The sequence below is a fragment of the Oryctolagus cuniculus genome, chromosome 19 (genome assembly GCF_964237555.1).
Source record: "Oryctolagus cuniculus chromosome 19, mOryCun1.1, whole genome shotgun sequence".
NCBI classification, from domain to species: Eukaryota; Metazoa; Chordata; class Mammalia; order Lagomorpha; family Leporidae; genus Oryctolagus; species Oryctolagus cuniculus.
Genome location: NC_091450.1, coordinates 39,956,372 through 39,977,458, shown reverse-complemented (window position 1 = coordinate 39,977,458; position 21,087 = coordinate 39,956,372). Strand labels below are relative to the sequence as shown.

Below are 21,087 nucleotides of genomic sequence, written 5' to 3'. Positions count from 1 at the left end.
TACAGAAACACGGAGCCCACTACGCAGTAAACGTTAACTGGTGTTATTGGGAAAGGTGCTATACATATAGCCAGGCTATGGGACTTCCTTAGCAGCATCGGGAGATCAGCAGGTCCCTGGGACGTAAGCGCCTGCATTCAGTTTGTCAGGTGGCGAGGAAGCGGGGGTTGGTGATGCGACGCACACATTGGCTCACGTACGGGACTCTGCACTGCTGCCGGGGTACCACTACCGCGATACGCAGTTAAGTCAGAGACTGACCCCTAGGCTGTCTGACACCAGCACTGCACCTGGCACACAGCGGACAGTCACAGTGCAGATGAACGAGTTTATGAATGGAGAGAGCTCACGGAGCGTGTGCAAACACAGAGCAGCCACAAGCATCTGTCCACGGGCTACAAGTGACAGAAGTCCAATCCGTTCAGCCCAAGCCGAGGAATTGAAGTTAAACAGACATCTAGGTGGAAAGGGGGACTTGTTGGCTCGGAAACTCACAAGTCCCGGGGTCTACTTCAGGCACCGTTGGATCCAGGGACCCAGAGACGAGAACGCTGACCTTCTTGGGTTCTTTCCCGTGTTGGCTTTGAGCCCAGGCAGGCACCCTCCACGTGGTGGCTCCGGCTGCTCCCTCCAGGCTCCGCCCCCTTCCCACCCAGCGATCCCAGCCAAAGGGGAAGCTCCTTTCTCTGAGCCACGCAGGCGGAGTTTCAGGCTGCTCCTTATCCTGCGAGCACAGCTCGAGGGCCTGCCTTTCCCAAAGGAAGAACAGGGACCCTTTTCCCAGCACAAGGGTGGACTGGCTGCTAGGCAGGCACGAATGACAGCTGCCCATGGGTCTGAGTATCCGCAGAGGAGTCCGATAACTCATGGGTGACAGGTAAGAGAGAAGCCTGTCACCTGGAGGACACACAGGGGTGGGAGAGCGGAGCCAGGCTGGCTGGCTAGACACAGGACCAGAGTCCCAGGGGATTTTAAGCTGGCTGAGAGGCGCACCCGAGCGTCTGGGCAAGCACGCAAGTTGCTTGCAAAAATAGCCCCGATTCTGCTGCCGCCCTGAGTCTATGCCCTGTGCAATGTGATTCTGCAGCTTCTCTCATCAAAGCGGGTGCACGGGGCCAGTGCTGTGGTGCAGCGGGTTAAGCTGCCGCCTGCAACACTGGCACCCGATATGAGCGCTGGTTCAAATCCCAGCTGCTCCACTTCTGGTCCAACTCTCTGCTTACGTGCCTGGGAAAGCAGCAGGACATGGCCCAAATGCTTGGACCCCTGCTACCCACATGGGAGACCTGGATGGAGCCCCAGGCTCCTGGCTCTGTCCTGGTCTAACCCTGGCCACTGCATCCAGTTGGGGAGTGAGCCAATAGATGGAAGATCACTCTCTCTCTCTGCTTTTCAAATAAATAAATAAATCCTTTTTTTCCCCCCAAAGAATGGATCCAGCTGGTTTCCCTTCCCCTAAAATATGACCCTGGTCGCTTGCTTTGACGACAGAATGTGCCAGGAGGGATGGTGTGCAGTTCCGAGTCCAAGTGAGGGGACCCCCTGCACCTCCCCAAGTTTGTTCTCTTGGATGTCCATCTCTTATCACGGAAACAATAGGCCACTGGGGTGCAGGAGGAGGGACCATGGAGGTCACTCCAGCCTTCCCAGCCAGGGCCCGACACGGGAGAGAGCCCACAGGGTTAGCAAGGCCGCCTGGCTGCCCCACAGCTGACTGTAGGTGTGTGAGTGCGTTGACTGAGCCCAGCTCAGACCCAAGCTGTCTGGTGACCCATGGATTCCTGAGCAGAGAAGGGGCTGCCCCTTGAAGCCGTTGAGTGTTGGGACAGTTTGCTACATAGCACTGTTGGCGCGAACAGTTAGCCAACACAAGCCACAGCAGGAAGAAAACCTAGCCAGTGCTTGGCTTGGCCAGCTGTGCCCCAGGGATGAGGCTGGGTCTCCCGGAGGGGACATGCATTTCTGACTTTTGCCACATGGGCCCATGGGGCCCAGGGATCATGCCTGCTGGAGTCGGTAATCTCTCTGGATCTCAGATCTCATCCAGGGATCTTCAGGGACCTTCTGAAGTGTTTTCGGGACACACAGGCGTGGGGAACTGTGGGAGCTAAGCAGTTGGAGAGTTGGAGCCATCAGGGAGAAATAGACTCCTCCAGCCATATCCCCTTTAGACATTTCTCCACGGGGCAGGGAAGAAGGAGAGAACAGGAAGAACCCAGTGGGTTCCTAAGACTGCGGGGATCTCATCAGTCATTTGATGGCAGCAGGAGAGACGGAATCCAAGACACAGGTTGAAAGCCCGCTTTGGCCTTCTCTGGGATACAGAGTTAAGGGGAGAGGTAACCGGGGAAGCCGCCCGATGCAGGAATCTACTGAGGGAGGCAGACAGGGCGGAAGAAATCCCACGCCCCACCTGCCCACCGCTCCCGCTGCTCCTGGCGTCCAGCTCAACCCCGTCGCCGACCACCCTCCCACACACACATGCCACAGCCTTAGGGAGCCCACACGTGTCCCAGATTGTGCCCTGTGCCCCCAGACCTGTTCCACCAGCCACCCAGGTGGGAAACCTGCAGGCAGCCGCCAAATCCTGCCTTGGCATCTCCCCGCTCCCTCTGCTCTGACCTTGACCACGGCTTCCCCGACTGGGATGCCGTCGCCTCTAAACAGGTTCTCAGTTTGTCTGCTGGGCTAAAACTTCTATTCTGCAGGCCCTGCCCGGGCCTCTCCTCCTGTGCACATCACCACTACCCGCCTGCTTGCTCTGCTCTACCTCCAGGTGCCCTCAGGCTGGCTTGGTGTGCTGCATTCCACGGCCCAGGCAGGCAGTCCACTGCACCATCCGGGGGCCCCCAGAGAGCCAGGAGAGGTGGGAGTGAGGAACAAGCCAGGCTGGGCTGCCAGGGTCTCTGCTCCCACTCAGGGAGGCTGTGCCAGACCAGGGTGGGCCCAGGCCGGCCAAGCCTGGCGGCTGAGGTAGCTGGAGACGCGGGCAGCGGCTGGGCCCTGTGCCGAGGCCCCTCCCTCTCCGCGTCCACGCTGCCCTCTTGGGCGCAGCCTCATCGTGCGTCCACCTCCATACTCAGTCTGCGGGCAACGTGGCTGCCGTCACCAGGCCAAGGGAGACACCATCCCAGAGCTGCGCGGGCCGTCTCCGGCCTGCAGGTCGCTGAGTGCTCGCTGGGGAGGGGGCAGCACAGGGGAGGGGGTGTCAGTGGATCCGGGAGCCTCCGCACCCTTCCCATCAGTTTGGGAAGAGTCACTCACGGGGGACCTCCTCGTGTGACCTGCAGCCCTGACCACTTGTGAGGAGCCCTCCCGTCCACCGTGGCTCACCTCGAACTTGCTCATGAACTCGGCAAAAATGCCAAAGAACGCCTCGGAGGTCGTGGCTTTGGAGTCCTCCCCGAAGAAGGCCAGCGCCTTGGCCAGCTCCTCCATGGCCTCGTGCTGCAGCCCGTCCAGCGCCCGGAGCACTGGCTGGGCCGTCTCCAGGAAGGACTGAGGGGTCTCGGTCAAGGAAACCGCCAGCCTGCTGGGCGCCCCTCCCCCCACCTGTCCCACTGCCCACCACGCTCGTCCTGGCACCTGGCCCAGTCGCTGGCAGCCTCAGACCCTCACTCTCTGCTTTCTGGCAGGGCGGCTCTCTCTTCTCAGAGGCCGCTGCCCCCTTTTCCCCAAGTCACCCACCTGTAGTGGCCCCTTCCGGAACCTCCTCTGCCTTTGTCACTGTCTGAAACGGTTCAGAAGTTCAGGTTTGCTCCGGAAGTGCCCTCTGTGTTCCCCGTGTTCCCTGGTGAGTCTTCGGCAGAGGCCCAGCGGCTGAGCCACCGTAATGTGGCCCGGGACTCGGGCTGTGCCCAGCTGCGCTCTAAGCTCGCCGCACGTTCGTACTTGATGTCCAGACACCTCAAGGAGGCAGGTCAGCCCCACCTTACAGGTAAGACACTGCAGCACACATAGCCCAGCGTCACACAGGGCCATGGGATGGATTCAGGCGCACGGTCATCAGTTAACAGTCACGACAACCCCGCCACCCCAGCCCAACCCCCCCCCCTGCTGGGGTGGGGATCCTCAGCCTCTCTCTAGGGCTCAGGGTGGGGAAGCAACTTGCCTACAGGCACTCAGCTGATGAACAGCCGAGTCAGGACTTGGGCCTGGGGCTGTCTGCTGGGCTGCCTTCCAGCAGTGAGACTGCCCAGAAACAGCCACCCATCCCCACTGCCCTGGGATTCCGCAAGCCAGGGACACAGGCAGGTACCTCCGCCCACCCCCTGCACCGAGGGAAGCTGACTCCCTCCTGAGCAGCCCCAGCTTCCACACCCACAATGCATCTCGGTGTCAGATGGTTCAAGGCAGCAGCAGCGGTGAGGAGCGCTTGCCACGGGCTCAGGGATGCCCGCCCGGCGAGGCACGGGCTGGCCAGCCTCCTCGGGTCTCCCACCTCCCAGGAAAGCAGGATCTGACGCCACGTTCCTAACCTGGGCACTCACCCCGACCACGCTCTGGGACCAGGACACACGACAGGGGCAGTGCCAGGGAGGGCAGGGGCCACAGAGCAGGGGCACAGAGAGCTGCCACCCGCTCTGCCCTCCCACCATCCCCCCCAGATCCGTCTCCTGCCCTGGGGAGGCCCCGCAGGGGGCTCCCTGGAAATGCTCCCCTCTCCTGACTGCCTCTGGCTGGTCGGGCCTCAGCAGCCCCTCCCTGTGCCATATGACTTCCGTCTGGGCTCCAACGCCTACAGGGACGGATGGGGACAAGGCAGCGGCTTTGGGAAACTCTAAGGAGCCCCATTCTAGGTCACACAAAGCTGGCCTACGTCGCGGATTCAAAGGGACCAGGGTGAAACCCCACCATCCCACCCCCCAGGTGCAGCCGGGTGTCCGTCAGAGGATACGGCCATGACCACAGCAAACTTGTCCTCGCTGGAGGGGGACATGGTCTGGCAGGCGTCCTGGATCTCACTGATGGTGCCGTGAAGGTCAGCCAGGTCGCTGGTTAGGGCCCGCTGGTTTACTGCAGAGAAGGGGAGAGGAGCTTCACGAGGCCCCGCCCATCCAGCCCAGGCAGCCTCTGCCCCTCCCATCCCCCCAGCCCAGCCCAGCCGCTCCTCCCCCTCCTCTCCAGCCCAGCACAGCCTCTGCCTCCACAGCCCCCACCTCCCCCAGCCCAGCACAGCCTCTGCCTCCCCTCCACCCCCAGCCCAGCACCTACCCCCCCAGCCCAGCACCTCCCCTCTCTCCCCCCACCCCAGCCCAGCACAGCCTCTGCCTCCACATCCCCCTCCCGCCTACCTTTGGCAGCCAGGGGCACAGTGGGCAGGTCCTGAGCGAAGCCCAGGAGCTCTGGGAAGTGCTGGCTCAGCGATTTGGCAAGGATGTGCAGGAAGGTGGACTTCCCGTCCGCGGTCTTGGTGGAGTTCAGCTGCGAGTGACACCCCCGCCCCAACGTAAGCGCCCCATCTGGCTCCCCCGGCCTGGCCTAGCCCCAACTGGGCCGTCCCGTTCCAAGTCCCGCCCCCCCGCCCCGCCCCCGCCCTCCGCTGCAGTCACGCCTGGCCTAATCCATCCCTCGCCGGGGACTGGCGGGCCCCTCACCTCGGTCAGAAAGTTGATCTTGAAGCCCGTGGTCTTGTTGGTCCTGGGCTGGCCATCGTTGAGATAGTTGCCCATGGCCAGCACAAACTGGGGAGAGGAAGGGGGCGGGTCCTGCTAAGTCCTAGCCCCGCCCCCGCCCGCCAGGCTAGGGGGCCAGGGCTGGGCTGCCCCCTGACCTCCAGGATCTTGGCGAGCTTCCGGCTGTTCCTGAGCTCCAGGGAGGCCTGGCGCAGGCACTCCAGGCTGCCTCGGATCTCCTCGGTCTTCTCTTGCAGCGTAGCCTGGAAGTGGAGGCTGCGCAGGCGGGTCTTGTACTCGGGAACCGACAGCATCTGCCGCGAGGGCGGGGTTCGCAGTCACGCAGCGCCCGCCAGGGGCCTCCGCGCCGTCTGGGACGGGGCTGGGGTCACGGACGCCCTTGAGAAAGCCTAGCGCGGCTCCTAGCAGGGGGCACCCTCGCCCCCTCTCCCACGGATCCCGGTGGGAGCCCGGCCCAGGGCGCGCGCTAAAGCGGGAGCGCGAGCGGGAGCACCTGCAGGACGAACTGGTCGGGCTCGCTGAGGCGGCCGGGCGCCTCGCGGAAGGCCTGGTAGCGCTGCTCCTCGTCGGCGTCCGGCGCGAAGAGCAGCAGCTGCGCCAGGTGCGCCGGCTCCAGCCGCCGGGGCTCCATGCTCATGAGCACCTGCCGCAGCTCGGCCGGGCTCAGCTTCAGGTGCGCCAGGAGGATGGCTGTGGGCGGGGCCGCGAGGGGCGGGGTGAGGGGCGGGGACCAGGGCGAGGGCGGGGCCTGCGGAGGATGGTGCTGGAAGCCGGAACTGGGGAGGGGGTTTACAGGGGAGGTGGGGCCGACGGAGGTGCAGCCAAGGCCGATGCCTGAGCCCAGGTGGGCTCAGGTCGGGACTCTGCGCAGCCAGGTGACAGGGGTCCCAGCCCCAAGCCTAACCTTACCCAGGCTGGGCCGTGGCACTGCCACCCATAGTGAGTGCCACTGTGCCACCCCTACGACCGTGGGGGTGCCTGATGCCAACACTTACAGGTGTTGTAGGCCTTCTTGTGGGACAGGATCTCTACCACCTCCTTCTTCCTGAAGGGCTCGGGCCCCGGCACAGGCTCTGGAAAGGAAACTGGACGGTTGCAAAGGGGAGGCTGGGCTTGGTGTGCCCTGGACCAGCCCAGGAATGGTGCAGCCGCTGCCATCCACCAAGACCACCCCCCAGCCCCCAGCCCCCAGCACGGCCTGGGCTGCATCAGCTCTGGGGGGAGGCTGCCCCTCATTCCTCACCCTTCCACTCAGGGACACTCGGGTGCAGTGGAACACAGCGTGGGTGGTGAGTGCCCATCCCCCCACGACCATGCCCTCTCTCTTCTGGGCTCTCGGGATGGGGCTGGCAGAAGAGAATCAACCAGCTCTCCACCTTTCAGCTGATTCCCGAACGGGCAAGGCCTTTCCCCTCCAGGCCGAGGAGAGAGGGGGCCTGGCCCTCAGTCCTCCCACTCTATCCTGGCTGTGTGACTTGGCACAAGTCACGTAGTGTTTCCTGTGTTTCCTCCTTAGGAGGAGGAGGTAACCTCACAGTTTGTCACGGGATTAACTTAGAAGAGTGCCTGGCATTTGGTCAGCACGCAATCCATGCCAGCTGTTTTTTGTTTTTTTTTTTTTTGACAGAGTGGATAGAGAGAGACAAAGAGGTCTTCCTTTTTGCCGTTGGTTCACCCTCCAATGGCCACCGTAGCCGGCGTGCTGCGGCCGGCGCATCATGCTGATCCAATGGCAGGAGCCAGGTGCTTCTCCTGGTCTCCCATGGGGTGCAGGGCCCAAGCACCTGGGCCATCCTCCACTGCACTCCCGGGCCACAGCAGAGAGCTGGCCTGAAAGAGGGGCAACCAGGACAGAATCTGGTGCCCCAACCGGGACTAGAACCCGGTGTGCCGGCGCCGCAGGTGGAGGATTAGCCTATTGAGGCACAGCGTCGGCCGCCAGCTGTTCTTAATAGTCTCCCTTTTGAGATGAAGCTCCGAGAAACTGAGCGACTCAGGGGTTCAAGGTCTGACGACACAGTGGGTGAACGGCCGTCAGAGTACTCTCGCAGATGCCGCAGGCGGCGCGGTGTCCGGGGTTCCCCCGCCCCCGGCCACCAGGACACTCACTGGCAGGCTTCTGGGTGCCAAAGTGGAGCTCCAGGTCGAGGTATTTCACCATGTCGCTCAGCTTATCGTAGTCGGAATCCTCCCCCAGCTGTGGGACAGGGTAGGGAGCTCAGGGTGGGAGGAACAGCAGCAGCTGGGCTGGCTTCCTCCACCACACCTGTGCTCCCGCCCCCCCCCCCCCCCCCGCATCGAGAGCCACCCTGGGGGCTCCCGGAGGGAGATCTCCCACCAGGCCCCGGGAGAAGCCCAGGACAGGCTCCGGAAGATGGGGTGGGGAGCTGGCTCCTCTTGAGATCTGCACTCCTGGCGTGCTTGGATCTCTGTCAGTGCAGGAGCTGGTGAGGTGGGCGGCAGCCACCGAGCTAAAGGGGCTGAAGGTGGCGGCTGAGGGGTCTGGCCCTGTTTTTTCAGGTCTCCTTTGCAGGGAGTGAGTGAGTTCACTGGCAAACTGGTGCGGACGGGGGGGGGGGGGGACAGAAGCAGCTGTCCTAAGCCAGGGCCTGGACAGCTGGCTGTAACACATGGTCTAGATGAGAGGTGCAGTCTGGGGTTCGGGCACGGAGTGAGGGCCAGGCAGCTGCCAAGGGGCCATTCTAAAAGGGAGACCCGCAGAGAATGAAATCTCAGCTGTGGGGCGCGAACAGCTGGCGTGGACTTAGGCAGGTATGTGACCTGCTTCCCTGTGTCCACCTTCAGGAACCATCTAAAGCCGGGAGGTCCCTGTTGGTGGTCCTATACTACTGGGCATATTTATCAGCAACATGGACAGGTTCCCTGGGGACAGGGGAGCTCGCCGTCCTGGCTGGGAGGGCAGGACACAGGACCAGGACCCAGGAGACGGCCACGGGGAGGCATGACAAGCATGGCTCTGTGTGACAGCAAGCTGTGAGTTCCAAGAATATGGAGAGACTGGGCTTCAGGGTGATGGCGGGCACGGGCCCCAGGAAGGGGGCAGCTCCGGAAGCCAGAGGGAGCCCAGGCCGGAGTCTGGTGTCAGGTCAAAGGAAGCAACGATCCTGCTCACCGCTCCGCACCAGTCTAGCCCCACTGGCTGGGGTTCCAGGTGGGGCCTGCTCTTTGGCAATGACGTGGATTGTGGCCAGAAGGCACATTCTAGAACGACCTCAAGAACAGGGGTTGGTGGGCCTGTGGCTGGCAGAGGATGCCTGGGCGGGGGAGCTCTGGGAGATGAGCTCAGAGTCACACAGGGGACGGTGGTGAAAATTGCCCAGTGAGGGGAGGGAGGCCTCGGCAGGTGGCGAGTCCCCCATCACCGGGGGTGTTCGGTAGATGCTGGTAGTGTCGGGAGGACATCCGAGCGCTGCAGTGATGGTGGAGGCCGGCGGGCAGCAGTGTGGACCACTGCCCCTTTTAAGGACCCAGGAGAACAAGAACTCGACCGAAAGTGTGATGGCATTTCAGGCGTCCCCAGGGTGTCTGGCTTAGGGACCTGGATTGGCTTCAATGCCTGCGTCAACCACCAGGGGCATGTGTCCTTGGGCTGGTCCCAGGAACACTGTGGGGATGGCTCAGGCCTTCAACGCCGCTGCCCTGGCCGCCCTCCCCTGGTGCAAGGCCCCAGCGGGCCCGGCTCACGTACCTGACCCCAGATGGTGCCTTCCGAGTTCTCCACCTGCTCCCACCGCAAGCGTTTGACGCTCATGTGGCTGGTCTCGCTGCGCCGGTGGCCCAGGCCCCGGGACAGCATGGGGGGCGCACAGGGCACGGGCGGGGGCAGGGGCGGTGGAGGCGGCGGTGGGACAGGGTGGCTGAGCTGGGCTAGGGGCTTGGGCAGCACCTGGCTGGGACCCCGGGGACCGGCAGAGGAGCGGGCGCTGGGCTTGGGGTCGTGGAAGGGCAGGGGTGGCGGGGGTGGGGGGCTGAGTGGGGGCGGGGGTATGTGGTCGGAGATAGAGGAGTACGTCAGGGAGCTGCCCTCCTCGCTGCTGCTCACGCAGTCGCTCCCGCTGCTCCGCTCGTTGGTGGCAAAGCTGCCCTGGTCGTCATGGAAGCTCATCTGGTGGGGGGAGAGCAGGGGAGGGGAGGGCGGGGCTGGGCCCAGACGGACAACAGCAGGTGCACGTGTATGAAACGTGGGCCGAGGGTGGGGAGCGTGGGATAGCCCAGGACAGACCAGGCGTGCGGGGTAACCTCAGCACGCGGTGGGATAAGCTGGGTAGAGGAACACAAGGGTCTGGTGGTTTACCCTGAGACTGTGGGTGAGGTAGCCTGGGACACGGATGGGGTAATGAGAGTAAATGGGATAGCCTGGGGCCAGGGACAGGATGGGGTAGCCTGGGGCAGACCCCGAGGTCACTGGGCCCCCTGCAGGAGCTGGGGACTTGGTTCCCCGCCGGGCTCCATGTCCACCACTGCCCCTTCCCCCCCACCCCGTTGCTGGCACGCCCACCTCCTCATAGTCGTTCTCGGGCGTCAGAAAGTCCTCCACGATGGTGACGCGGGGGCCCAGCTGCTCACTCAGCGCATCCAGGAAGCGGTCAGTGTCCCGGCTTCGCATCGGGCGCGAGAAGGTGAAGCGCTTCCTGCGGCTGGGCGGGCGGGCAGGGTCCGGGCTGGGGGGGCTGTCGGGGTGGACGGGCCCTGGCTGTGGGGAGGGCGCCCTGCTGCTGTCCAGGCTGGCGTAGGGGTGGGACTCGGAGCTGCTGGGGGAGCCCGGGTCCCCTGAGCACAGCGGGTAGTAGCAGGGGGAGGGCAGCAGCCGCTCGCTGGGCCAGGAGACGCTGGACAGGGTCCTGGGCCCTGGGGTGGGGGATGGAGCGTGAGGACCCCTGTTCAGCCTGCACCCAGGTCACAGGTGCAGGCTGGAGGGGAGGGCCCGGGGCAGGTCAGTGCTGTGGCCCTAGGCACTCCCCTTTGCCCAGTCTGGGTGACTCTGCCTCCCAGGCTTTTCCCAGCGCGAGGTCAAAGGTCAGAGCACCTGAGGGAGACCCGACTTAGCCCCTGGACGGGCTGGACCTTGAAACAGACACCCCAGCCCAGCTGCACGCCATTCAAAGGGCCGAGGGGCCGAGGGTCAGGTGGCCCCTCCCATGCCCAGCATGCCCTGGGCACACAGGGCTCTTGTCCTCTGACTCCCTCCCGCACAGCAACCCACATGCACGCTGTAGTTTGTCCAAGGGCGCGTTGCTAACGCGGGGACTTCCATGGCTGGGGTGAGGGATACAGGTGACATGGGAGGGGCCGGGATGACCCTGACCACGTGGACAACCCTGACCCGTGCATGGAGGCCTCTGGGGGAGGGGTTCCCTCTGCCTCGGGGACGTTTCCCAGGTGTGTGGACCACAGGGACGACCAGACAGGAGGACAGTGCCTCCGGGGACCGGGCTGGCAAGCCCCTACCTGCCGTGTCTGCTGGGCTGGGGCCTGGCGGGGAGCCCAGGGATTTGGATGTCGACCCCATCTTCCCCTTGAAGCTGCTGCTCAGCCGCGACTCGAGCTCCGCGTAGACGGCCGACATCTGTGGGGACGGGGCATGGGGAGTGCAGCCCACGCCCGCGTCTCCCGCGTGGCCCTAATGTGGCTTCAGCCAGCCAGCAGCAGCCACGGGGGCGCCTTGGCCTGGGGCCTCCTGGGCCCCCTCAGCTATGGGCACCCCCATCCCTGCGCATCCCACCTGGGGGGCAGGGCAAGCCTCACCATCTTGGGGTTGGGGGTCTCGGGGAGGGATGTGCCGTCGCCGGCCTGGCGCTCTCCTGGGATCAGAGGAAGCGGCATCTCAGCGCACTCGCTGGGACCTGCTGAGGAATCAGGAATCAATCAGGGGCGGCCGCGCCTGCCCTAGGGGTCTCCTTACCACACCTGAGCCGTGAGGCCTGGGCCCTGGCCTGGATCCCACAGGCCCCGCGGACCCAGGATGGCCATGCTCAGTCTTGCCTGCCCTCATTCTCTGTCAAGTCTCAGCACTGCACACCCCTTTTGCAGATGGGAAAACTGAGCCCTGGAGGTCCTCTCCCACCTACCCACCCCAGCCTTTCCATCGGGGGCCATACCGCAGCTGAGGCTGGTCTCCAGGCCCTGGGACCGGAGGCTCCGGCGGCACACGGAGGAGGCCCTCAGGGAGCTCCGTGGCTGGGGCTCGGGCACCGGCTCTGGCTCCAGCTCCGGCTCTGGCTCCGGCTCTGACTCTGCTGTGGGACATGCAGGTGAGATGGTGGCCTCCCACCCTCTCAGCCAGACAAGGAGCCTCCAATGAGGGCAGAAGTCGCCTGGACCAAGAAGTGGGCCCCAGGCCAGGGAAACCGGGCACCAGGACACAGGAGGAGCCCCCCGGCCTGGCCAGCGGAGGGACAAAATCCGATCCACAGGGTTCTTCCCATGGTAAGAGTCTAGGGTCCCTTGCTTTCTAGGGGCTCAGTGTCCCATGCTGGGACCAGGCTCATCACTGCTGTCCAAAGGGGCTTAGGGGACAACAGGGAAGGGCCTGGCCTGGACAGCTGTGTAGGGTGTGTGCTGCCCAGCCCAGTCCCTGAGCTTCTTGCCAAGACACTTGTCTCCCCCAGAAAACTGTGGGCCCCCAGGACTAGGGCTCATGGGCCCCCAGGGCCAGCATATAGCGGGGCCTGCAGGGACTGTCAAAGCAGGTGCAAAGAGCCCCGAACAGGGCAAATTCACAGGGTCTGACACACTTCCTCCACCTGGCTTAACAGTGCAGGGTGCTGTGGGCAGGTGGGAGGCTCACGGCCCGGCAAGCTGTGAGTGTGTGCAGCAGGTGCACGCGCATGTGTGTGTGTGTTCAGGCACATGTGCTGGGAGCCCACCAGCCAGGTGCCCCCTGGCCAAGGGCTCGTGACCCAGGCGGCATGTGCTGGTGCATCTGTAAAACAAACCACACACACACTTCTCAGCCCGTGACGCACACTTCCCAGGATGCAAAGCAGTGCTGCTGAGGTCACTCCCATTCTGTGCGTGAGGAGCCTGAGAGCAGGCAGTCGGGTGGGAGAGCACAGCTGCCTGTAAGGACTCCTGGGTGGGGACAGGTGTCTGGCTGTGCACCAGGTGGGTGGGGCAGCTTACCCGTCATGGCCGTGTAGCCGAGGAAGCACTCGATTTTCTCCTGGCAGAGCTCCTGTTCCTCATAGGTCAGCAGCTGGTAGATGAACTGCCACAGCACCTGCTTGGCAGGCGTGTCCAGCACGGGATAGACGTCCACAATGAGGGTGTCGATGTTCCTGGGGGAGGGTGCAGGACAAAGGGGTTCATTATCCAGGGGCTCACCGCAGCGGGTAGGGTGGGGTGGAGACCAGGGCGATCCTTCCAGGCCACAGAATTCAGCCAGAGAAGGAGCAGCAGGCAGGAAGGTGGGCTCTGGGGCCAGGTCGGCAAGATTCAAATCCTGGCTCTGCCACTGAGCGGCTGAGTGTCCTTTCTCAGCTTACTTAACTTCTCTGTGCCCACCTATAGAATGGGGATCAAAATAGCACCTACTGGGCTGGAGTGGTGACACAGCAGGCTAAGCCATCGCTTACAACACCGGCATCTCATATGGAAGTGCCGATTCAAGTCCCAGCTGCTCTGCTTCCAATCCAGCTTCCTGCCAGTGCACCTGGGAAGGCAGCAGAAGATGGCCCAAGTGCTTGGGACTCTGCCCCCATGTGGGAGACCCAGATGGGGTTCCTGGCTCCTGGCTTCAGCCCAGCCCAGCCCAGATCTGGCTGTTGCAGCCCTTTGGGGAGTGAACCAGTGGATGGACTATCTCTCCCCCTACCCCCACTGTTTCTCACTCTGTGTCACTCTGCCTTTCAAATAAATAAAACAGGTCTTAAACAGCATCTACTGCACAGAAATGTTTGTCTCTCTTTTTTTTTTTTTTTTTGACAGGCAGAGTGGACAGTGAGAGAGAGGGACAGAAAGAAAGGTCTTCCTTTTGCCGTTGGTTCACCCTCCAATGGCCGCCGCGGCCGGCGCGCTGCGGCCGGCGCACCGCGCTGATCCGATGGCAGGAGCCAGGAGCCAGGTGCTTTTCCTGGTCTCCCATGGGGTGCAGGGCCCAAGCACCTGGGCCATCCTCCACTCCCTGGCCACAGCAGAGAGCTGGCCTGGAAGAGGGGCAACCGGGACAGAATCCGGCGCCCCAACCGGGACTAGAACCCGGTGTGCCGGTGCCACTAGGCGGAGGATTAGCCTAGTGAGCCGCGGCGCCGGCCAGAAATGTTTGTCTCTTAAAAACAGTTTTCTGACTGCAGTATATGGAAAAGATAAAGCCAGGTCCTTATATAAAATCACTCATCAAGGTGAACTCTGGGTGGGAAGAAGACTCAAGTATGACAGGTAACATTATAAAATTAGGAGAACTGGGCCTGGTGTTGTGGTGTGGTGGGTTGAACCGCTGCCTGCAGCTCCAGTGTCCCACATGGGCACTGGTTCATGTTCCGGCTGCTCCACTTCTGATCCAGCTCCCTGCTAATGTGCCTGAGAAAGCAGTGGAAGATGGCTCAAGGGTTTCAGCCCCTGCAACCATGCAGGAAACCTGGAAGAAGCGCCTGGCTCCTGGCTTCAGCCTGGCCCAGCTCTGGCTGTTACGGTCACCTGGGGAGTGAAGCAGCAGATGGAGGAGTGCTCTCTCTTTCTCTCTCTCTGCCTTCCAAATAAATAAATCTTTAAAAGGACCTAGAAAGCAAAGTCTTCATAAAATTTCAAAAGGCAAAAGAGTAAGACCAAGAATGCAGTGAGCTTGATAATACAAAATCAAAGACATCTGTTCACAGAAGAACAACTTGGGAATGTGAAGATTGGCTACTGCAGAAGTAGGAAGAGAAACAACAAACAGGGGAAGATGTTTCCAAAACCAAGGGGGAACTGGTGTCTAAAAGGCATGAGGGACTCGTGCAAATCAGCAGGAACAAGGCGCCCGACAAAGCAGAAAGGGATGGAGGGCATAAAAAGGTACCTTGTCGAGGATGCATCAAACATTCCCGAGCGTATGAAAAGGTGCTTAAGTGACTGCTAACAACATCAAACCCACCCCAATGAACGGGACGTCAGAAGCGGTTAAGATGCCGGTTAGGATGCTCCACGGCAGAGTGCCCGCATTCAAAGCCTGGCTCTGACTCCTGGCTCCAGGCCCTGGGACGCAGCATGATGGCTCAAGAAACCAGGCTCCTGCTGCCCACGTGGGAGACCCGGATTTAGTTTCTGACTGCCGGCTCCAGCCCTGGTCCAGATATAGCCGTTGTGGGCATCTGGGGAGAGAAGCAGCTGAGGGGAGCTCTCTTTGTGTGTCTCAGTCTCTCTTTGTCTTTCTGCCTCTCAAATAAATAAAAATAAGTTTATATATTAAAAAATAAGAAGACGTAACTTTATGGCCAGAAGACAAGCAAAAAAAAAAAAAAAAAAAAGAAAGAAAAGGTGGATAGTGCCATGCCCCACAGGAATCTGGCAGCAGTTACAAAACCGTGCGCTGAGTGAAGACAGACCTAAACACGTAGTTGTTGGTAAGAAAAAAATCAAACACAGGCCGTGACTTAAAACTCAACCACAGCCGGCGCTGCGACTCAATAAGCTAATCCTCCGCCTTGCGGCGCCGGCACACCGGGTTCTAGTCCCGGTCGGGGCGCCGGATTCTGTCCCGGTTGCCCCTCTTCCAGGCCAGCTCTCTGCTGTGGCCCGGGAGTGCAGTGGAGGATGGCCCAAGTGCTTGGGCCCTGCACCCCATGGGAGACCAGGAGAAGCACCTGGCTCCTGGCTTCGGATCAGCGCAGTGCGCCGGCCGCGGCGGCCATTGGAGGGTGAACCAACGGCAAAAGGAAGACCCTTCTCTCTGTCTCTCTCTCTCACTGTCCACTCTGCCTGTGAAAAAACAAAAACAAAAAAACAAAAACTCAACCACGATGCAAAAGAAAAAGACGTCGAACTACACAGCAGCGCCCACTTTCCGAGAACACCTGCAAACCAAAGGATGCCCATCCCGGGCGGCCACGGCCCCAGCCGGTGGAGCTCACAGGGAGTGACGGGCAGACACGACGCATGTATCTGTCTCCAGACAGAGGTGCAAGAACACAATGAGACACGCCCACGCGATGGGGGAGTGTTCAGCCACAGGCAGCAGCCAGGAGCACTGGCCAACTCACTTGGAGCGCGACAGTTTCAAGCTCAGTGCAAGAAGCCAGACGTGAGCGCCCACTCGTGAGAGTGCAGAGTCTGCAGAGACCACAGACGCTGGCTGCCCAGGGTCGGGGCGGAGGACGACGGGACAGGGTTCAGGGTTTCCTTCTGGCCTGATGAAGTTCTACAGCCTGCGGCAGTGATGCCTGTACCTAGGAGTGACGCGGCCGTGTCGGGACGTCCCAGCCAAGGAAGGGCCCCACTAGTGCCGGCTTGTGTGTGTGCACTCGGTGACGTTCACACTGGAGGAGATGCCTGACGGGTTTCTCAGGACACGTGCCTGTTGTCGGCAACGCAGGATCATACTAAACACCCAACTGTACACTTAAGTGGCTCAACTGCGGGGCAAGTGAGTGGCATCTTAATAAAACTGCCTCGGGGTGGCGCTGTGGTGCAGCGAGTTAAGCCATCGGTGCTGGCTGGCGTTCTGGCTGCTCCACTTCAGATCCAGCTCCCTGATGCTGCGCCTGGGGTGATGGGGTTCCTGGCTCCCCGCTTCAGCCTGGCCCAGCCATTTGGGTGCTGTAGCTATTTGGGGGGTGGGGCAAACCAGTGAGGGGAAGACCTCTGTCTCTCTCTCTGATGTTCTGCATTTTAAATAAATGCATCTTTAAAGAAAATAAAAGGATTTAAAGAAAAGGGAATGAAGCAGTGAGGGGCTTGACACAGATCGTAACAATGGTCCCCCAGAGTGAGGTGAGCCACAGATGCACCCTGCTGCAGCTCAGGTCCAGGAGAAAAGACCCCCAACCCCAACTCCGTAACGCTGCCCACAGGCGTGGCTCTCATGGAGAGCCCTGGCCAAGGACAGGCCTCACTTCACAGAGGCCACGTGGCTGGGTGTCAGAGGCGGGGCTTGCTCCAGGGCAATCCAACCCTGGAGCACCCCCCCCCCCCCCCCCGCAGGTGCTTCCTTCTAGGAGACTCCCCCAGGAGACGGAGCCCAGCAGGGTGCATACAGGCAGGACCTGGAGTCCACCCCAGACGGGCCCCACCCCCGCTCCGGCCCAGCCACCTGTGCTGGAAGAAGCTCTCCAGGGCCCGGCAGACGCCATAGCGCTCGGGCGGCGTGAGCAGGTGTTCCAGCTGCTGGCTGAAGGTCCTCCCTTGGACCCGGATGCTGGACGGCAGGATCTCGGCCACCCACTGCAGGGAGGTGAGCGCTGACGACGGGTTGGGCGAATCCAGTGAATCAGAGTCTGCCGGGACCACAGGCAGGAGAGGCACAGGTCAGGTGTGTGGAGGGTGTGTCTGCCGGGCAGCTGGGGTTGGGGTGGGAGCGAGAGCCCTGGGTGGGGTCCCCTTGGGGTTCCAGCCCCACCAGGGGGCAGCCCTGGGGAGGGAAGCTGCAGAGTCCTCTGCACTCTGGGGGTCCCCGCAGTGGCAGTGTTGGGGGAGGGGGTCTCACCGCTGGCGAACGGGACGAGCCCCTCTTCTACCACCAGCGTGGGCATCGCGCCACTGCCCTGCAGCATGGACACCACCTTGTCATGTGAGCAGTTCCTGCCAAGCAGAGATGGCCCAGGAGGGCCACACTGGGGTCAGCCACGTGCACGGCTGCCGGTCAGACCTTCCGGGCCTGCCTGGAGAGGCCACGACTGGCCAGGGCCTGCCTCTCCCGTTTGGAATCTTGCACGGTAAAAGCCCCAGGCCTCGGACCAGCTTAGTTCACCACCTGGGCCTTTACCTTCCTGGCTGAAGGAGCTGTGGCCCTGCCACCGCCACACACAGGGGGTCCCTGCAACGCGGTGTCCCCAGCATGGAGTTGGGGAATTCCCCCTGGCTGGAAGGAGGAACTGAGGTCCCGAGTTGGGTGGGGGGAATGGACTTGAGAGTTTGCATGGGAAGAGGGACAGGGCCCGGGAACCAACTGGTTAGAGATCGGGACCAGGGCCCGGATGTCCCAAGAGGCAGGTGTCATCGTGGTCGGGGGGAGGGGCATGGTCCCCAGAGGCCCCTGACCTCATGTCCAGTCCGTTGAGGAACAGGATCCGGTCGCCCGACTTGAGGGCAGCATTGTCAGCCGGGCTGCCTGGAAGCCAGAAGAGAGGACGCGGGAGTCAGCGGGGCAGGGCCCGGCGCTGGCGGCCAGATGTCGCTCTCCTGTTTTACGGGCCAGCAGCAGAGGCTCAGAGACACGCTGGGTGGTGGAGGAGGGTGCAGTCCGGGTCCGCAGATGGCCATGTGGGCTCAGGACACAGTGACCCCCCCCAGAGGGAGGGGGTCAGGCCCTGGGCTGCTGAAGGGCCCCCGCTGCAGCTCTGGTCTTGGTGCCTCACGTCTGGGTGCACGCAAGCGACGCTCCGCCCTCAGGCTGGGGAAACCTGGTGCATTAGTCAAAATTTTTCTTTTGTTTCCTGCATTTCCTGATGCTTTGACATCTTGGGGCCTGGCGAGATGGACTCTGCCCAAAAAGGACTTTAGCAAGTGTGCCTTTAGCATGCAAGCCGACCCTACCCTTTCTGAGCCCGTGCCTCCGAGTACCCCCTCGGTGGGGGCTTCACTGTGGCCGCCTGCCCTACTCACCCCAGTCCCTCTGCCCTGGAGTCGCTGCAATTATTCCAACACCCAATCCTGAGCTGGTTTAGCCCGCTTGCCCTGCCCCGCCCCGCCCACTGCTGCTGGTGAAAACCCCAAGGAAGGCTGTAGCCTGTGCTTCCTCTCACTCCCCCTGCCCTGGGTCTTGTCCCCGACCCACCCCAGGGAACCCTACCCTCCACAGTCCTCCGCAGTATGGCCCACTTCCTTCCTCCCCTTGGGACCTGTGAGTGACAAACTGTGTTTCCAATGGCAGTGGTCTCCTTGGCTCATTAGCCTCAGCTGGCACTTTCTCCCTTGATGGCCCTGAGTGTCGGACCTAGCACCTGGAAGGCAGGGCTGGCAAGTTGAGGCGAGGGTTGGGGGGAGACAATCAGCGGAGACTTCCTGGTAAAGGTGAGATGGGGTAGGGGAAGGAGTCCTTTCCCTGGGATGGAAAGGGGGGAGAGGGTGAGGGTTAGTTGAACCCAGCCTGCCTGGACTTCCACTTGGAGGAGGAGGACGGCCAGAGGGGCTGTCCCAGGGGATCAGTGGTCAATGGGCTAGGGGCTCAGGAGACCCCAGGTCCTTGACTTGGCACAGCCTTTCCCATGTTTCCTATGGCAGGAAAAGCAGGCAGTCACCTGGCTGGGGAGAACAGCACCTGTGGATTTTGGCAAAGCCCAACACCAGGTGTCTCCACCCGCACGTGGGAGAGGCAGGGAGACTGGGATTAGCCGTTTCTAGAGGAAGCCCTCCTCCGAGCAGCCGTGGGCCTCCCTCCCTACACCCTGGGGTCAACTGCTTAGCGATGCCTGGGTCCGTTGAGAACCGGCACGAGCCGGGTCCCAGGATTCACTTCCGGAAAGATCCCAAGATTCACAGAAGGTGTGAGATGTGGAGGTGCAGGAAGGGGCAGCATCAACAGGGGTGCAGGTGGGGCTGTGTCACCAGGGGCTTCTTGCTGGGAGGGGGTGGGTGCAGGGCAGAGCAAGTGGCCCAGCCCCGAGGGGTGGTCACACGGAGGCAGAGTCCACCTCAGTAGCCCTGCTGAGACTGTCCACGACGGAACAGAGCACACAGCCCATTCCGGACCTCGCTGGAGAGACCACTGCACTGGGAAGGCTCAAGTCCCAGGAGTCCAGAGCAGGTGGGAAGAGAAAAGGGGTCCAGGTAGGGGTGGGTGGGGTGGGCAGAGGTACTGAGGCCCTGATATCTCTCTGAGTCTGGTTGTGGCATAGCCTGGGCAAGCACCCACTCTGTCTGGCTGCCCCGTGTCCTGATCAATACCTCTGGCCCTCCGTGGCGACACAGGAAAGACCTTGGAGGAGAGAATTTGGATCTACCGGCCTGAGCCACCCACGTGGGCAGAATCAATGGAGACAACCCTGCCCACCCCTCACCAGGCAGGACAGACTCGATCCAGACAGGCCCATGGCCGCGCAGCGTGAAGCCAAAGCTCTTGTTGCCCTTGTAGACGCGGACTGTCCTGGGGAGAGATAAGGGCGGGGTGAAGGCAGGAACCGGGTCCTGCTCTGCTGGAGACGCAGAGCATGGAGCCCTCCCGCGTCCCGCTCCCATTAACCTCCCCAGCCACCCCCCAACCCAGGTCTCCATCCCCCGAGCCATGGATGGGGAGGCGTCCACGGCCGGTGCCCACGCGCCTCGGGTACCTGCGCGCGCCCCCGGAGCCGGCGCGGCCGCCCACCAGCGAGGCGGCTTTGCGTGGGGGCGGCTCGTCCGGGCGGCGCGGGGCGGCGCTGGCGCGCGTGGACACCAGGAGGCGCTCGGGCCGCTCTTCGCTGCGGCTCCGGCGAAGCCGCTGTGCGCCCTGCGCCCTGCGCGCGCGGCACAGCTTGCCCAGTAGGCCCTGCGACACCACCTCGTCGAAGCGCGCCCGGTGCTTCTTGGGGATGAAGATTCTGTGGGCGAGGATGGCAGAGTCGGGGCGCGACCCCTGACTGCGCCTCCCCGCGGGCCACGATCCCCCTCTCCGTTACACCTGTCCCAGGCTTGTTTCTAGGTGCCTGCTGGCACAAACCCGGCCGCGGTCGGCCCGGGGTCTGCCTCCGCTGCCTGCTTGCTTCTCGGGCCGGCACCGCCACATCTGCCACCTCCAAGCTTCTGCCCTGTGCATTCACTTTGCTAAAGTGGACTCGCTCTTGGCCTCCATTCATTGTGATCTCCTGCTTACTCAGCCCCCTCCAGGAGCTGGAGCTCAAAACGGTGAGGGAGGCCGCGCAGGGTCCCCTGGTCTCCAAGAGGCTGGAAATCGGTCACTCAGCTGCAAGCCACTGTGACCAGCTAACACAGGGCTGGACTGTGTGGTCGCAGGGCAGAGGGGATCTGTGGCCTTCCAGGGTTCTGTCGCTGGCCCTTAGCGCGGCTGCAGTGGGAGCCCAGGCTCTGCACTGTGGCAGGGCCTCCGAGAAGGACCCCCAAAGGTCTGCTGGCTAGCGATGCTTCCCAGGCTGCATCCCAAGGATCCTTTCCCTGGAGTCAGTTCCAAGGGCACAAGGGGGAGGGGGAAGGAGACAGGGAGGGGACAGTGGCCCTGCAGCCAGCTGAAATACAACCCCTCTGAGCTTGGCTAGTGGCCCCCACCCCCCACCCTCTGTGGGCAAGATTAAGGTGGCCGGGCAGGTGGAGGAGCCCCCTTGGTGCAAGGGAACGGGCATGGATCCTCTGGGAGGTGGGTGCATTT

The 21,087-nt window shown here is 62.4% G+C and overlaps 1 protein-coding gene across 6 annotated transcripts in view; it reads right to left on the bottom strand.

Moving 5' to 3' along the window:
* The window catches only part of GRID2IP (Grid2 interacting protein), a 44,087-nt gene that overhangs the window by 3,189 nt on the left and 19,811 nt on the right, over positions 1-21,087 (bottom strand). For 2 of the 6 annotated variants that reach the window (XM_051839061.2, XM_051839064.2), the window contains 20 exons: positions 20,057-20,305; positions 19,787-19,872; positions 17,829-17,898; positions 17,275-17,369; positions 16,882-17,065; positions 12,780-12,934; positions 11,756-11,893; positions 11,403-11,500; positions 11,106-11,223; positions 10,156-10,505; positions 9,346-9,762; positions 7,746-7,833; positions 6,632-6,709; positions 6,130-6,326; positions 5,774-5,929; positions 5,598-5,684; positions 5,295-5,424; positions 4,898-5,016; positions 3,334-3,498; positions 1,112-3,177 (listed from right to left, as the gene is read on the bottom strand). In XM_051839061.2, coding sequence (XP_051695021.2) covers positions 3,106-3,177; positions 3,334-3,498; positions 4,898-5,016; positions 5,295-5,424; positions 5,598-5,684; positions 5,774-5,929; positions 6,130-6,326; positions 6,632-6,709; positions 7,746-7,833; positions 9,346-9,762; positions 10,156-10,505; positions 11,106-11,223; positions 11,403-11,500; positions 11,756-11,893; positions 12,780-12,934; positions 16,882-17,065; positions 17,275-17,369; positions 17,829-17,898; positions 19,787-19,872; positions 20,057-20,305 — 3,052 coding nt within the window. In that variant the 3' untranslated portion in view covers positions 1,112-3,105. Of the gene's footprint in view, positions 1-1,111; positions 3,178-3,333; positions 3,499-4,897; positions 5,017-5,294; positions 5,425-5,597; positions 5,685-5,773; positions 5,930-6,129; positions 6,327-6,631; positions 6,710-7,745; positions 7,834-9,345; positions 9,763-10,155; positions 10,506-11,105; positions 11,224-11,402; positions 11,504-11,755; positions 11,894-12,779; positions 12,935-16,881; positions 17,066-17,274; positions 17,370-17,828; positions 17,899-19,786; positions 19,873-20,056; positions 20,306-21,087 lie in introns of those variants that run through there. The other 4 variants (XM_051839060.2, XM_070064367.1, XM_070064369.1 and 1 more) reach the window with 4 other exon arrangements.